The sequence below is a fragment of the Medicago truncatula genome, chromosome 2 (assembly GCF_003473485.1).
Source record: "Medicago truncatula cultivar Jemalong A17 chromosome 2, MtrunA17r5.0-ANR, whole genome shotgun sequence".
Classification (NCBI taxonomy): Eukaryota; Viridiplantae; Streptophyta; class Magnoliopsida; order Fabales; family Fabaceae; genus Medicago; species Medicago truncatula.
Genome location: NC_053043.1, coordinates 31,870,896 through 31,887,308, shown reverse-complemented (window position 1 = coordinate 31,887,308; position 16,413 = coordinate 31,870,896). Strand labels below are relative to the sequence as shown.

At 33.0% G+C, this 16,413-nt stretch overlaps 2 protein-coding genes across 4 annotated transcripts; one reads left to right on the top strand and one right to left on the bottom strand.

Annotated features, from left to right (window-relative positions):
* Positions 1-5,661: 5,661 nt before the first annotated feature.
* On the top strand, positions 5,662-6,780 carry LOC11443738 (uncharacterized). Its single transcript, XM_003595780.4, has one exon. The coding sequence runs from the start codon at positions 6,044-6,046 to the stop codon at positions 6,506-6,508; it is 465 nt and encodes a 154-aa protein (XP_003595828.2). The 5' UTR covers positions 5,662-6,043; the 3' UTR covers positions 6,509-6,780.
* Positions 6,781-7,638: 858 nt separating this feature from the next.
* On the bottom strand, positions 7,639-16,116 carry LOC11446729 (major facilitator superfamily domain-containing protein 12). Of its 3 annotated transcripts, none has more exons than XM_024776673.2 (13): positions 15,957-16,116; positions 14,226-14,414; positions 13,962-14,031; positions 13,116-13,312; positions 12,195-12,270; positions 12,008-12,091; positions 11,840-11,919; positions 11,145-11,271; positions 10,855-10,914; positions 10,705-10,755; positions 10,437-10,595; positions 10,125-10,257; positions 7,639-8,255 (listed from the first exon to the last, which is right to left on the bottom strand). In XM_024776673.2, exons 2-13 carry the CDS (start codon positions 14,384-14,386, stop codon positions 8,092-8,094), a joined length of 1,362 nt encoding a protein of 453 aa, XP_024632441.1. In that variant the 5' UTR covers positions 14,387-14,414; positions 15,957-16,116; the 3' UTR covers positions 7,639-8,091. The 3 variants fall into 3 exon arrangements, with proteins under 3 accessions (XP_024632441.1, XP_003595827.1, XP_024632442.1); XM_003595779.4 differs by lacking the exon at positions 15,957-16,116 and adding an exon at positions 15,749-15,898; XM_024776674.2 differs by lacking the exon at positions 15,957-16,116 and adding an exon at positions 15,625-15,758.
* Between the last annotated feature and the right edge of the window lie 297 nt (positions 16,117-16,413).

Below are 16,413 nucleotides of genomic sequence, written 5' to 3'. Positions count from 1 at the left end.
ACCTAGTGGCGGAGCCAGAAAAAAATGTCTGGGTGGGCCACTAAAATTAACTATTGAAAAATTGTTTAAAGTCTCGCAAATTAGATCTATAATTGAATTATTTAAATTTTTCGGGTGGGCCACTACACCAATTTGCGGGAATTTGGATCAACCGAAACCTAAAACCGACATAAAATCGTATAAAATCTCGCAAAATAGACCTATAATTGAATTATTTAAATTTTCGGGTGGGCCACTACACCACTTTGCAGGAATTTGGATCAACCAAAACATAAAACCGACACAAAATTGCATAAAATCTCGCAAAATAGACCTATAATCGTTAATTTTTTAATTTTTCCGGGTGGGCCACGCCATGAAGGGCTCCGCCACTGCTTCCACCAGTTCAAGATGTCAAAATCATGATTTTTCTTCTACTTAGGCTCCATGATATACAAATCCACTTCATTTTTACTCATATTCGGATCTTGATCCATGCCCTTCTCAAATTTATCATCCATAAGATGTGTCCATAAGAATGTGCTTCCATCAAATTATTCTTTCCATCAGAATTTACTTTTCATCAACATCTGCAAGGCTTGATGCGATTTCTGATAAGAGTTTACTCAGTTGAAAAATATAAAACTAAAACTATGAGATTACATCTCAATAAGTTCTTTATCTAAACCATAAAATGTCACTAGCTTGGAGCTGGTAGGATTTTGATGACTATATTTAGCAAGTGCATCGAACTGTTTCAAGCAATAAAATGATAAGTAAAATCATCTCCACATGAATTGTCGTTTCAACTATGCAATTAGATAAACCTAGTTTATTAAACAATAAAATCAAAAGCAATTAAATGGGGGGAGTTTGCAAGTTTGTTTTGATTGTGCAAATCAATTGAGTTTGATTACAAAAAAGTAAACGAGTTTGATTGCAGAATTAGCGGTGCTTAGGATTCTTCGAATCCCCTATATTTCTTTGTTAGATTAAAGACAAACAATTATCACTTATGAGACAAAGGTTTTATTTACGTGATGAATTCATGGGAGTTTTACGTCCCTCCACCTGTCAAGTTGCACCTGCTGATCACAATAAGGTTATATGCACGATGATGCTATATAGGGTCGTCAATCCTACGCAGTTCATATGCTTTCGTAAGGTTATTAAAGTGGCGCCTTACTCTCTTCGAGGTAATTGAAAGGCTCCACATATGTCTGTGAATCTTGGAAGTACACCACATACCCTATATGGTTTTTGGGCCCAACTTCAGGTGGAAACTCTCCATATAAATACCGCATTTCTCATTCACAATTTCTCATTCAGAACGAAGTGGTTTTAGAGGAAGGTAAGCACTAAAAGCTTCCAGGGAGAAGTTTCTCTCTCCTATTTCCAAGTTTCTCTAGGGTATGTTTTATTTCTTTTGTAATTTGTCTTTAGTTACCATGAGTAACTAAATATTTTTAGGCCAGAGTTCTAAGATGAACCTTTATTTTGTTTGTTAGATAATTATTTAATTCAAATTCGTTTATTTAGTTATTTTATGTTCGTCATTTAGTTTTACTGTAGTGAGTAAGATTTGCCTCTTCTGAAGCATAACCCTGATTTAGGCATTTAGGTAGTGACATTACCTAATATTGATATTCTTATCTTGATATTTATATATGTCCAAGAAGTAATTAGTTAGTAACTAGCAAAACAAACCAAAAGCAAGCGTACCCTGATAGTAAGTACTTAGGGAGGTGACATACCTAATATTGATAAACATTTGCTGACATCATGTAGTAATTAGTTAGTAATTAAGGAAACAAGTGACTTCACGACTTAAATCAGCCCAATAACTCCATTCTCCTCACACTTTGGTAAGGTAGACGCTCATAGGGCTGTCAGTTTGTAAAACTACCGAGAAGGAGAGTGTGTTATGTACTTCTAAGATTCATAGATGAGAGAACCTTTAGGAACACTGACCACCATACCTTTGGAAATTTAGGAACTCTAATTTAAGTTTATGTTTTAATTACCCCTAAGGTAGTAAGACCCCACACGTAAGGATCACTATGTGACCAACATGTGCAACTCAACAGGCGGAGGGATAGACCAAAATCGATCGAGAGAGTAAGACCCTGCATGTAAGGATCACCGTGCAGCCAACAAGTGCGACTTGACAAACTGACTAAGTTATCGCGTCCCGACGAACTCATCACTTAGATAGTCTACTTAAAAAAATTGAACGTGACTTGACTGTTAATTAATTTCAATAAATTAATAGAGGGGATTCAAAAAATCTTAACCACCACTATCATTCTACAATTAGTGGGGGTTCAGCAACAAATAGTGGGTGTGTTGTTGGACATATTGTTCATTCTCATGTCTTTTCGTGATACATCCATGTCTTGTTCCAATCTTATCTTATTTAAAGTTCCACTACATGTTTTGCTGACGTTCCAAATTCAAATTCCGGCATAGTTCCTGCAAACATAATTAGTCAAAACCAAATTGAATTAACCCAACAAAAAAAATCAAGTTTCGTTAATTTCCCACGTAAAAGATTCACATACGTATCTTCTTAGGGACTTCAATATATTTGTAGAAGACATGAAGTGCTTTCAATGTGTTAGCGTTGTATCTCTAAAAAATTTAGAGAAATTATATTTGTACAACCATTTTTTAATAATTTTTGTGATAACCTTCTCTCTTATACTCACATTATATTTTCACCTTCTCTTTCTGTTACTTTGGTTTTTGTAACAACACATATTTTTCTTTGTAAAAATATGATTGTCAATGTAGTTATCAACCAAATTGATGTTCAAATAACATTGCTCTAAAATTTATATTATCATTAAACAAAAATAAAGGAAGATTACCCATAAATAAAATGACAAAGTATCATCGTAGTAAAATTTGTAACAAAATTGAAATCATAATTTTTTTTCTTTCAATAATGGTAAAAACCATGGTCGTTCCTATAAAATTGGAGGCTTGATACTCGTAGTAAAAATAGGTCCCTAATATAAAAAAACGCACAATTTTTACGCACAATTTTTTTAAAAGATTAATCTTCTATTTAAATTGAAAATAACACTCGTATAATGGTTATTAGCCATCGAAATTAAAATTAGCAATTATTTTTACTAAAGATGTTCTTGTTAATGGAAATAGATGATAAAAAATTCAAGAAATATAGTAGGTTTCTACATTCATAGATAACTCTGAAATGCATTTTAAATTGTAATGGCCTAGTAGTTGTGTATGTAACTGAGACTTTTATATTTGATTCAAATTCACACAAATGCTCGGGTTGAACCTCAAGACCGATGACTCAAGTGCATTCTATTTTATTACTAAACTATTCCAAGATATCTATTGATTTTTTATATTTTATTTTATATACCTAACACTTTTGAGTGCTATATTAATTTTCTTTTTTGAGGCTCCTAAGATTGCGAGGTCTAGCACCGTAGCTCACCTTGCACATGCCAAGGGCCGGGCCTGGTAAAAACATAGACGCACAATTTTTAATTTTAAAGATAAATTCAAAAGATAACATAGATTGTAGCTTTAAATCACCACTATTGAGAAGCAAAATATTTCACATTAAATAGTGGGGGTGTTGTATGAAATATTGTCATTCTTATGTCTCTTAACATTTTTTTTTTTTGTTGTGTTTATCGTTGTTTTTGGTAAACAAAAGTGATAATTTTAAGATGTTATTTGTTCAAACTAAAAATCTTATGACATGTTGTGCATTGTTTTTTTCAGAAACTGTGTGAGTGTTCATGAGTTTTATGGCAAAAAATGAAGATAATTGTCTGATTCGACAGAGATCAACAAGATTTATGAATTTAAGAGAAAAGTAAAAATATTTAAAGATAAAAAACAGAGAAATTTAAAACAAAGTAATTTGCATTGCATTGATAAAAGCGTGGTTCTTCAAATCAGTTAGATACATTCTTTTGACTCTTTTCTCTCTATGTTTGGATAATTCGAGTGTGAAAATTTTTGCATGTGATTTGTGACCCTTTTTTCCTATGAAAAACCCCTATATATACATGAGTAAAATAACTTAATAAACCAACACTCTTAAACTATATGTCTTCGACAGACTTAACTTGCTTTCCATGTGTCTTGCACATTTGATCTTGCCTCTTCAGAGAAAATTTGAATTCCTTATAGTGGAATTCAAAAGACTTGAAATGGTTTACAAACACTGAATCTTGTCGAACACAATTGCTCCTATATTTGCACTTGAAGAAAAAAATACTTGAAAACAAACACTGAATCTTCGACTATAGCTTTACCTGTCGAAAACAAACACTTGAAAATCCAGGCTAACACATGGTGATATATCCATATCTAGTTCCAATCTTCTATCATGCAAAGTTTCACTACATGTTTTGTTGATGTTCTAAATTCATATTCTAGAAGAGTTTCTATCTGCAAATATAATTAGCCAAAACCAAATTGAATTAACTCAAATAAGGCAGTTCTTGTGCTTTTCCTTATCCATAGTCTCATTTCTCCTCGTCAAAGCGTCCGCAGTCACTATACCCCCAAGTGATCACTCGACACATCTTGTAAAATGTATAGCACGTCCACGGAATTGTATGTTTTTAGTGAATTGACATGGTTTAAAGGTCTTGTGTGCACTTTACTCCTTCGATGATCATTTATTCGATCACATATTCATATGAGCGTTGAAGTGTCTTTTGCCGGAACATTACCATGCCTTTCTTATAGTACCTTTTCTTTCATGACTTGTTAGGAATTACCCTTTCCCTTAGCCAAATAAGAGTACCCTTTCTTTCAATGTCTCATTTGGAATGAAAGAAACATAACTATTTCCTTTATACACAAACAGAGGTGTGTTCTCTATCTAGTTAAAAGAAAACAAACTTACCCCCCAAAGCCACCAAAATGTTGACTTCTTACTGACCTACCACAAGAAATCAAACCCCCAAAACCAAAATCATAACCATAGACATATATTGAGAAAAGTTCATTTAATACATTTTGCATTATTGTTAGACCATATTCCAATTCTAGTTTTTGTACTCCTTATCTGCCTTACCATATACTTGGGGCAATAGAAAAACATCGGGTGAAAAAATGATAAATAGATGCAGATTGAATGGTCCTTAGCTCCTACAGCTTTTGAAAGCAATATAACCACCTACTCAGGCATGGTTTTAGATCTTACTCCTCTCTAGTTTTTCAACAAAGAGATGTCATCATTGGATTAGAAAATAACATTTTTTTTTACCCATTATGCTAAAAACAATTATATCAAATGTGAGACTCATAATATACCTCTTAGAGTTAGGACTGGCGATTTGAAGCGTGATTTGAGTCATTTAGTATCCCCGTGGCTCAATTTTTTTTAATATGATATCATATTAGAATTTGAATCGGATCTAATTTAACTTTACAAAGTGATAGAACTTTTAAACTTATTTTCATGTTAAATCTCATTAAATGTGAGACATTTAGCAACTACCTTCGGCGATCTCAACGGTTGATTATGATCAAACGATTGAAATTTAAAATTATTGATTGGACAACTTTACATTTTGAGCAGTTTGATCTCTATCAAACGGTTGTAAATAGACCAACTGCACTGGACAAAAGAAAATTCTTAGAGCAAGGAATCAAATCAAAATCTAGAAACAAGGCAAATAAATCAACCATCAAGGATAGGTAAAAAAGGCTAATCAAGCATAGAGGTTGAACTTGAGCCCAAAATGGACCATACATAGTCTACTTCTGCATGAGTATACCACAAGCCCATTATTGTGAATTGTCTAGAGTTTGGTACCACCTCCCTCCAATTCATTTCCTTCAACTTCATTGGCATTAGAAAGAGTTAATCTTTCAATTATCACAGATGGACAATCAGAAAACAGACATTTCACCTTTTTGAAAGGCCTCTAAACTAACTTCCTTTGGTTTGCTCTTTAAGAAAGTGAACATTTTCATGCTATCTAATAGGTACAACCATGACTTCTCTTTGAAAGGTTTACACAAAAACAAAGCAAATTTCATACACACACACACATAGCAAATGGAGTTTCAATCCTCGGCGAAACGCCACTATGACATAACCATGTCAAGAAGAACAAGGAAACAACAATCATTAGCTAATGAAAAACCAATCTCAAAGGTTGAAACACCTAAGGATGTTTCACTTGAAACTACCATTCCTGAGGTGAAAGAAGGTAATGAGAATAATATTGATCACAAAAGCTTGAAACAATTGATTGTAGGAGAAGAGAAAGAGTCAACAAAGAAGTGTAGTAGTAGTGATGAAGGTGAAAGCAAAGGAAGAAACTCTCTCGGAGAACATTTTACGGAGGAAGAGAAACAACTTCAACTTGTTAGGATGCAACAAAAGGACAATCTTCAAGGTTTGAAGTTTAAGAAGTTGGTTCGTCGTTATGCTAAAGTTTTGGGGCATATGATGAAGTCTAAGCGTGATCCTCATTTAGGTGATGCTGGGAAAAAACCTGTTTTCAAGTTATCAGCTTAGGGGAAATATTTTAATTTTGGTTTGTTTTTTTTTCCAGCTTATGATTTGGTTGATCTATAACTTTCTATGTTTATGTATGTGTCAAGGTAAGATTATATTTTGGTGATCAAAAATACCTTAACACTCTTCCATCTTCTTTATATCATTTGTGTATAATACTTATTCATGCATTATATATGCATGTGACATTATGTTATGTATTTGTAATTGTATCACTCAAATGTGTTCTTAATGTGAAAGCTTCTTCTAATACAATACCTTCATATTCAGAATTTTATTCCTCTTCCTAGCATATATAATCTTGTCTCTTTTTTTTTTATGCATTTATGTTATGGTTTTATCTTACCCCATCTATATGACAATACAAAATGAATCGAAGATTTACATCAAAATAAGTTTAGATAAGTTGTACAAAGAAAAAATTTAGAGATGTGTTTTTCCTAGAGCTTTCTTTACAAGTTCTGGAAATGCCAATTTTCCTATAGAGCTTTTTGTTTATCTAGTTGGATTAATTTTTTTGTTTTAATTTCAAGATGTGTAAGCTTAATAGTTATTGGGATGATATGTTGACGAGAATACAAAGCCACAAATGTTAGAGAAATAATCTTTTAAAAACAATTATATGAAGTTAAAAGTATTATTAAATAAGAAATTTTGATTAATAGTTTCAACCACCACTAAAGACCTAAATGGCCATTTGAGCTACCATGTACTTATAGCCTAGAGAAAGTTTAATAATGCATGAATGCGAAAATGACGTTAGTTTTCCCACAAACACACGATTAAATACAGTAGGTAGTTTGTTATTTTTATTTATTTTTGACATCACTGTAAGTAGTTTCAGCAAAACCCACATTTAAAAAAAAAATAATAATAATTAAGCAAAACGGTAAACAATGTCAAAATAGAAAAGAGGCTCTGTCTAGGGTGCACAAGCCTATTAGATCTTGCTCTGTGAGACTATTTTCGTAGTCCTTCCTGGTCAGAGTGTGGAGACGAAGGTTGATGCCATCATGCCAGAGATGGACCGTGGATGGGAGAGTACAACGAGGGGAGGATCGAGAGTGAAAGAGCCGTAGAGAAGAAACATCCAGTGTTGGTAGTGCATCCCTACATATCAGACTTTGCTCAACAGAATAATTTCTAGAAACTTCAACTTTGTAAATTGTTGCGCCAACAAACACTTATAAATTGGAAGAAATTTCTCTTCTTTTTTCTTTTGTATCTGATCAGTGACTCAGAACTTCAATGAAGAATTGAATAGATACATAATTCAGTATCATTGTATCTTTCTTTTGATTTTTGATATTAATATATCTTTATTTCTTGGTGATGCTATCTATATACTTGATTTAAATCAAATAAATCAAATATAAAGTTACTTTATATACATTTGCCTACGGATTAGCAATAATCAACGACAATTGAATAATAACTATACACATATTGGCAATAAAACGTGGAATACTATTACTTTTAAGGATTGAATTTTGGATGGATCAAAACAGCTGAAAATATTCCAGTGTGACCCACACAATCTATATGTTGGAGAAGACTAATAATTATCTTCATCATCTACGGAACTATACCAATAGTGGTGCTGTCAAAGAGTTGGAAGGATGATGGAAATCCATTGTGCAAGCTACTACCACTCCAAGTAATGCACAAACTGCAGGAACAAGACCCAAGCCCAATCTTGTAATTGATGGGGGGAACTGATTAATAGCTTGGAGCTGTGGGGAGATATCTGCATTCAAAATTTGAATTGTATGAGATGATTAAAGATGTTATGATTAACAATGCCATGTCTTTACATTACGTAACCATAAACAATGCAAGTAGGGGTGGGCATGGTTCGGGACTAATAATGTCATGTCATTAATTTGCATTATGCTATCCGCATTATGCAAGTTAAGCATCATAATATTTATCTATGAAGTCAAAGGCGGATAGCATAGTGTACATCCGAATCCCAAAAAGTGGTATAACAGTAGCGGTATGGCCACTACGTCAAAGATTAGGAAAACAATACAAGAATTTTATGTCATAATATATACATAAAAGCTAAAATATAGAACAAAATTGCAGATATAGACATCACTAGAAAAGGGAAAGTGACAAAGGCGAACACTGGAGAAGTTAAAACATGTGTCTGAAGGAAAACGTTGAAACTTCTCAAACACCTAATTGAAACATTATACTACCTGTAGTTGTGTGTCTGAGGAGTGTCCAGAAAGTGTAGGAGGTGTGTAAAATGGAATAACAAAAAAAGAAAATTAAAGACACTTATTTGAGGTGTCTGACACATGTCATCCAGGTGTTGGTGTTTAATACATGGACACGCCTAAACACAGGATTGATGATGCTTCATATGGAGCTTCACTGAAAAAGCTGCTACTCAAAAACGTAATGCATGGGATTTCGTGCAGCACCTAATGGCCAGCACGCAACACCGCTGTAGCGACCTCTATGACCGCTATCGACTACACAGATATACACATTGCACTGTCCATAAGCTCATTGGATCTTATTTTGGTTTAGAACTAATCCCAAAATCAAATTCTCATGTGAATATAAGGTCTTTTCTCAGGACCTTATCATGACTTCTACCCCATACATGTGTCACACCACCAAAATTTGAAGATTGAAACCCAATCGATTGTAAGCAAAAGGATTGAAACAAAAGTGTGTCGAACATTTTCATGTACTTCTGTTATGATGAGAGTTCGGACAACAAAAAGTATCAAATTATTCCATATTTCTTTGAGTAGTCACAAACTAATTCATGAAAGCCTTTCTGAACATAGCTTATAGATAATAAGCCATTGCACAAAAAGCTAAATTCATGAAATGAGATCTGGCTCCTCTAAAGTGAATAAACAGTAAAATAACTATAAAACTGTTTACTATGTGGAAACTTTCTGTTTTCATTTTCTAAACTTTGTGTTATTTTTACTAGCTAGCAAAGTGATACTAAACTTTGAAGTGCACAAGTGTGTGCATTTTTTGGACACAATGAAAATGTCAAAAAGTTTTTTCATTATTTCCAAAATGGATCCTCCTTAACTAGCATTTCATCTTCTCTCGATCACAACGGTTCATTTCAAGAGTCTCGCATCTTCTTATTAACAAATTAAAATGAATACATTTCTGAACATGAAAATAGAAAATGTTTTCATCATGTATACGGGAAGGGTTGATATTTCAACACATAGTTGTTATGCATATGAATGTCATATCAACCATTGATGCTTCATCAATGGTTGATATTACTTTATATCCAAAGTAAGTTTCTCGCTTAGAGGAACTAGATCCAAATTCAAAATAGGACATTAGGACATTAGAACATCGTTTTGATCCATATAACAGAAATAGTCAAAACAAAGTATCCATGGTCAAAATAAACAAAACAAAATATGCCCAAAACACGAGTGAACTTCTAGGTGAGAATAAGAAAAGTAAGGGCAGAGAAAATTCTGAAACCATAAATATTCATTCCTGCTAAACAGATAGAAGCAGGTTGTCCCTCGAACTTAATTACCCGTGCCTATTGTGTGCTTGAAAACTCTAAGCAATTCAGCATTAGCATCAAATAAAAAGAATTTAAGAAACTTACTTTGATACGACTGAAGAATATATAAAGCAATCCCGCATGACATTTTGTCCAGAAAGCTCAATGATCCAACAACAAAAGCACATCCATTAAGATTCTCTCCAATGAGAAAATTTTGCATGCTAATTCCAGTTACCTGTTATAGAAATCAATTACAATACAAAAACTGTGTACTTTAAAACTTAAAAGACAAATTCAGCATCAAGTTTGAGCACTGGATGCATCCTCTTTTAAAGAAATTGTCTTCAAAACAACCCGAAAAATAAAAGGTTTTTTTTCTTACAGACAATTAATCAAGTAAAAATCATATCATACCATCATGAGAGCATTTGCTATCCCAATAAATACTGAAACTATGTACATGGCATAACTCATGTGGTCAGTTAAAAGCATGATAACTGCACCACAAAAAATCCAAAGAATGGATCCAGCAGAGAAGTAAGCCTTGAGAAGTTTTCCGGTCCATGCTATCTCCTACAAAGATTAAACAAAATTAAAAGTCGAGATTGACAAAATGAAAATGCAATGAAGAAAAATAACACACACACACACATATATATATATAGACACAATATAAGTGAACCTGTAATGCAATCGATACAATGAAACTGCTGATGTATATGATAGCAGGAACCTATCCAGTCATTATCAAATAGTTTTATCAGCATCATCATAGTCAAACTTCAGAATGTATAATGATAAAACAGTAAAATGGACAAAATTTGTTGCATACCAAAGCTTTGGCTGATTGAGCCATTTGTAGGTCATTAATCACATAGAAAGCAAGGTACGCCTGAAAAATATTCAATTTTGGTATCAGATGTCTATATACCATAAAATATATAATCGTTATCTTTGGTAATTGGTAAGAAATTCAATGCATTCATGAAGTTTCAGTTTCCTTTTATTAATGTTCCTAAAGGTGTCTTCCTCAAACAGCATATCCAACTTGTGAAACATATTAAGCCTCTCATCTTTCAAGATATTGAATGCATATAAGAAAGAAATGAAAAATATGCTAACCTGTGAAATGTTGACAATTAATCTTGTCAGGACATAAATAAGAGCAACCTGGTAATATAAAACTCTCTTGAACCAGTAAGCCCATGAAATCCTCCCACGAGCCTTTCCGTGTACGTCCATCTGCAATCTAATAATAAAACAAAAAATTCAGTTTCCACATCAATAACTAAACTTTCTGAAGCAATCCATCTTATATGATAGCCTTAACGGAGGTACAGACCATGTTTGGATAAACATCTTAATTAAGCGCTTATCTATAAGTTATATATATAACCAAAAAAAAAAACTGTTATCATATAAACTATAAGCTGTTGTCATAGGCTATCATGGAAAGCTTATGGAAATACGCTAGAAAATACTCTTTTTTTAATGGCAAATGTTAGTGGTTAGTTGTTAGATTAATTTTTTCTCCTCCGTTCGGGTCTGGACCCAAGACCTCTAACTCCTTATCCCTTATAGCTCAAACCAATTGAACTACCTAACACCCCCCCTAAGCTAAAAACAACTAATGGACATGTCATAAGCTGTTTCCATAAACTCAATTGCACATGTAATTATGTCAGTTGATAAACTCAAATAAGCCAATCAAAACAGAACCATAATGGACTTTGTGGACAATGATTTTTACAGTTCTATTTGAAATAACAAAAAGCATTAATTCTTGGAAAAATATAACAGTAAGCCTACAAGCACACCTGGGCTCTTTAGTTGCAAGAAGAAATATGCCGACAAAGCAACATCCTATAAAAATTGAAACGTATGCAATCCAGCGGTACTGCTCATTTGAAAGAAAGAGCAAAGTGAGTATTCTCGACTGCCTCTCATCATTTGATAGATCCAAACAATTACCACTATATACATACCTGATTCTCAACATTAGCATATGTTTTTCCATTGACGACACTGAATACTATCAAAGCAATTGCATATAAACTCAGGTTTGCAACCTTTAAAAATATAAATTATATGCATCAGTAAATTAGTAATTTATTATATGAACATGCTATCTTTTCGTTTTCTGCAAAGAAGTTTAACTAGAAAGAAGCTTACCATGGTAAAAGCATTGCGACAGCTAGCTAATGCAACTCTGCTTGTTGAGTTCAGCGTGATGCAGCTCACCATGGACCTTCATGAAATAATTCAAATAAGACACTAATGAACATGATTTTAAATTCAAGGGCAACGAAACTATGCCTTTCATTGCAAGAATTTTTAGATACTGAAGCAATATTTACCACCAACAGTTAGAGATGAACAACCAAATCGGACTACCCTAAGGATGGGTATCATCTTTTTATTTGAATGACAGTTCTTATTAAAACAATTTCTTTAGTTCATCCCAAAATTTTGAGACAAAAATCACTTACAAATCAGGTTGGTTTGGGACTATTTACTTTGAGAAAATATTTTCCATTTTCCGTTTTCATTTCCCTTGTTTTTACTTTGTTTCCTGTTACCAAATATTTGAAAGGGAATCGGTGAAAACAATCTTTTCAATTATATTCTGTTTGGTTTGAGAAAACCTTTTTTATTGTTTTCATTTTCTATTTCATTTTTAATTGAAAAATGGTCCCTTATTTTCACTCTTTCATTTACAAATCAATGAAAACAGAAGCAGAGTGATAACCGACAACAAAAGAGCAATTTTGTAATTGAAAATAAAAACAGAAAACTTTCTAAAGTTAACGAACCCTCAACATAAGACAGTACCAGCCAAACCACTTTTTTTATAACAAAGCTATATGTACAAAGTATCCACCGCAGTTTAGTACTAATCTACGTCAGAGAACGTGTTGGGCACACAAGGTGGATCCTCCCCTCCCAACTTGGTATTCTTCATAAGCAAGTGTCAGGGACGGAACCCTTGATAACCACTTGCTTGCCAACCAACCACTTTTAATTTCAGATTTCAAACTGAAAGTATAAATTTTAACTTATAAAAGAAAAGATGATTTTGATAAAGTTAATTACATGTGCGAGACCTGAGTAGCAGCCCATCCCACGTTGAAAATTGCTGCAAACACGCTGTAACTCACGGTTTCAAAAGTAATTGAATCTGAAGTAAAAATTGTGCATGGTAAACAACCACCAAAAACAGAAGAAAATGAAATAGCCACCAATAAAGATCCGGCCCCATGCCATATCTTGAAATGTCCAAATCTGTCTATCTATCAAGTAAGATAACGGGATTAAGCATTTCTATCAAAATAAGGTCTGAAAACACAAAATAAGATAAGGGAAAAAAGAAGCACCAAAAGTAGACAAGGCAGCAAAATTTTAAGTTTCTTAAAATCATAAGAAACGAATACTAGATTACCATGATACCACAGGAATGACTTTGACTTCAAGTTATATTTAAACTAAATGTGAAAACTCGCGAAAATTTAATATAAGGGTATTTCAATGATAAAATTTAGGAATTTAAGTGACAACTATTTTATGGGATAGTTAAGTTTATGCAATAGTTATTGTTTTATAAGATTACATCGGGTACTTGGAAGACTCGGCAGACTCAGCTTAATTTTCAACGGTATTAGGGATGATTATACAATATCTTTTATTTTGGAGTTTAAGCTGAGTTTACCTGATGATTTCTAACTACATAGTATCACCTTACCTAATTATTGCATTAAGGTTTTATAAGATGATACCATGTAGTTATAAATCATCAGGTAAACTCGGCTTGATCTCCAAATTAAAAGATCTGTTACCAATGTTATAAAAGATGACAAGATTAAGTAAAGGTTAATGTTTTTAGTGACAGAAACATATAAGTATTTCCCCGGTGTGAAAAGAAAAGAAAAATGAATTAAATACCAGTTCACCAACAAATACTGTGGCAAATGCATCAGCTACTTGACCTGAAAGCATCACAATAGCTGCATTCCTGCGAAATGGGGAAAATGAAGAAATAAATGTAAAACTATATGCCGAAGCCACAAACAGCAGGAAATTTTTTCTCAAAACTTCAATTTCAATATTCAGTTACATTAGTTAACAAGCTATTGCACAAAAGTTAAAAACACTAGTTGACAACAAGAGCAAAAAATTAGATAGAAACAAATTGATCATAAAATGCACCTTGGTGAGAAACCGATATCTGTCAAGAACAATAATAGATAGGTGAACCAACAAGCAGAAGTTATGTCATTGAGCATGTGTCCCATGCCGTAATAAAAGATAGGTCCTCTTCCAAGGGCTTTGGTGAATGTGTCATCTTCTTCAATGACAGTACCCATCATTGCCCCTTAGATGAAAGCAAAAACAAACCTACAAGGTATCAATTGAAGAGTGAGTTATCTTTTCGCATTTCTTTGTGCGCTTTCTCTAGTAGGAGTGTAGGACATACAATTGAATAGAAGTATAAATAAAAAGAAATTTGGAAGCGGAGAAGGGGAAATAACACATTATGATTCTGCCTTTAGTATGCACATTTAAAAATCATTCCGTTGATGACACTAAGCCAAAATAACCTACTTTTCAGGTATAACACAAAACTTTCCTACGTTTTACATTAACAGGAAATGATGGTGGATGACACTGGTTACATAAGGGATATTTCCTAAACAAATGAATGGTCAAATGATATTTAAAGTGAGTTTTGTATGATGTATAGAATATAGGCAGTTCAAAGAGTTTCACATATCCAAGACTTCGCTTATATCATCATTCCTAGTAAAGACTAGTCTTCTTTTCCAAATGTAGTTGACTTAAAATAACTGCCATCATCTTATATATCATTGTACACCCATCAAACATACATAGAAAAGTTAAAAACAGATCAATAATGTGCACTTGTTTTGTGGCAGGCAATACAAAATAAACTTCAACAAGATATAACAAATTCAGCAGGGCTCTCTGACTCACACGAAGAAAGAAAGAAAAAAATGGAGCAAGTGTGAAGGGTACTAACAGCAACAATAGAGCCAAATTGTATCAATTAACTTTGTACTTTGCAATTAAGTTATTCATTGGAACTAAAATTCTTGATGCTATATTGGTCAAACAAATAGAATCACATAGGATCAGAGTCAAATCATATAGCTTTCATGTGAGCCATAATTTACCCTAAATTCACTCTATCAATATAATGTCAACATACATATTAAGAAAAGTATCACAAATTATAGCAGTGGTAGAAACAAAATCATATCACATATTTCTAAATTGAGGTCTGTAGTAGAAATTGGTAGGTTTAAGGGCTCTGCAATTGCATAGTGATTTGTGACTGGAATGCAATATCAAGAATAGCTATGCAAATATTAGAGATCAGAATAAAATAGCTAGTGCAATCACAATTTAGAACCTTGCACTGAGAAGAAAATAATTTCCCAATAAAAAGGAGACAAAAAAGTGGCACTACCAAACACATTACACAACAAATTAAGAAACCAATAACAGCACCGTGATTCCAGCATAAAAAACTGAACTTGTAATCTTTACAAACAAAACAGCAGTAAAAGAAACATAAAAATCCAACCTTTTTCAATACCCAGAATCACAATCACCATCAAACACTCATAATTCAACACATGCAAAGAAGAAAGGAAAAAAAAAAACTCCAAAAATGAAAAGTTAGTTAGAAGGGTTTTCTGATGACATACAAAAAGACAGGAATTGAAAGCGTTAAAGGTACTCAAAGCAAGAATCTCATCAAAGAGGCTATTCAATGTTGAAATTGAAACGCATCAAAGAGGGTCCATCCAGAAAGGAACACAAAATAAGACTTTTGAAAATGGACACAATAAATAAATAATAAAATACATATATATTTACATATCCAATCTAAAATCACCCATATTCTATCCTTACCGTATATAGATAGATGCAAGAGTTTGTCTTCTTCACATGATCACAATTTTGATAGGCTATTGCAAGCGGATGTGTTCAGTTGAAGACTGTATTTATATATTTTTGTGTGGACTGCGACCAATTTGGTGGGATTTCTAAATTTGTGGGATGACAATAATGTCCCATTATATTTTTAGTCAAAAAAAATGTCCCACTTGATTTCTTGATTCATTCATTCCATGAGTTGGTGCTCCTTGATTCCGTGATCTACTTGTCAAACCATTCCATCAATTTTAGTTTTCTTTTCCATATGTAAAAAGAATTGAGAAATGATATATGTAAGAGAAGTGTTATTTGAACAACCAATGTGGTTGACAACCATAATTTATAAATAAAAAGTAGATATTTGTACGGAAACTAAAGCAATAGAGAGATAAAGTAAAAAATAATGTGAGTATAAGAGAGAAAGTTGTCACTA

Coding starts and splice junctions, on each gene's coding strand:
- LOC11443738 (XM_003595780.4), top strand. CDS start 6,044: ATGGAGTTTCAATCCTCGGCGAAACGCCACTATGACATAACCATGTCA.
- LOC11446729 (XM_024776673.2), bottom strand. CDS start 14,386: ATGATGGGTACTGTCATTGAAGAAGATGACACATTCACCAAAGCCCTT. Junction 13,313..13,961: donor CAGTATTTGTTGGTGAACTG/GTATTTAATTCA, acceptor CTTACTTGATAG/ATAGACAGATTTGGACATTT. Junction 12,092..12,194: donor GTCGCAATGCTTTTACCATG/GTAAGCTTCTTT, acceptor ATATTTTTAAAG/GTTGCAAACCTGAGTTTATA.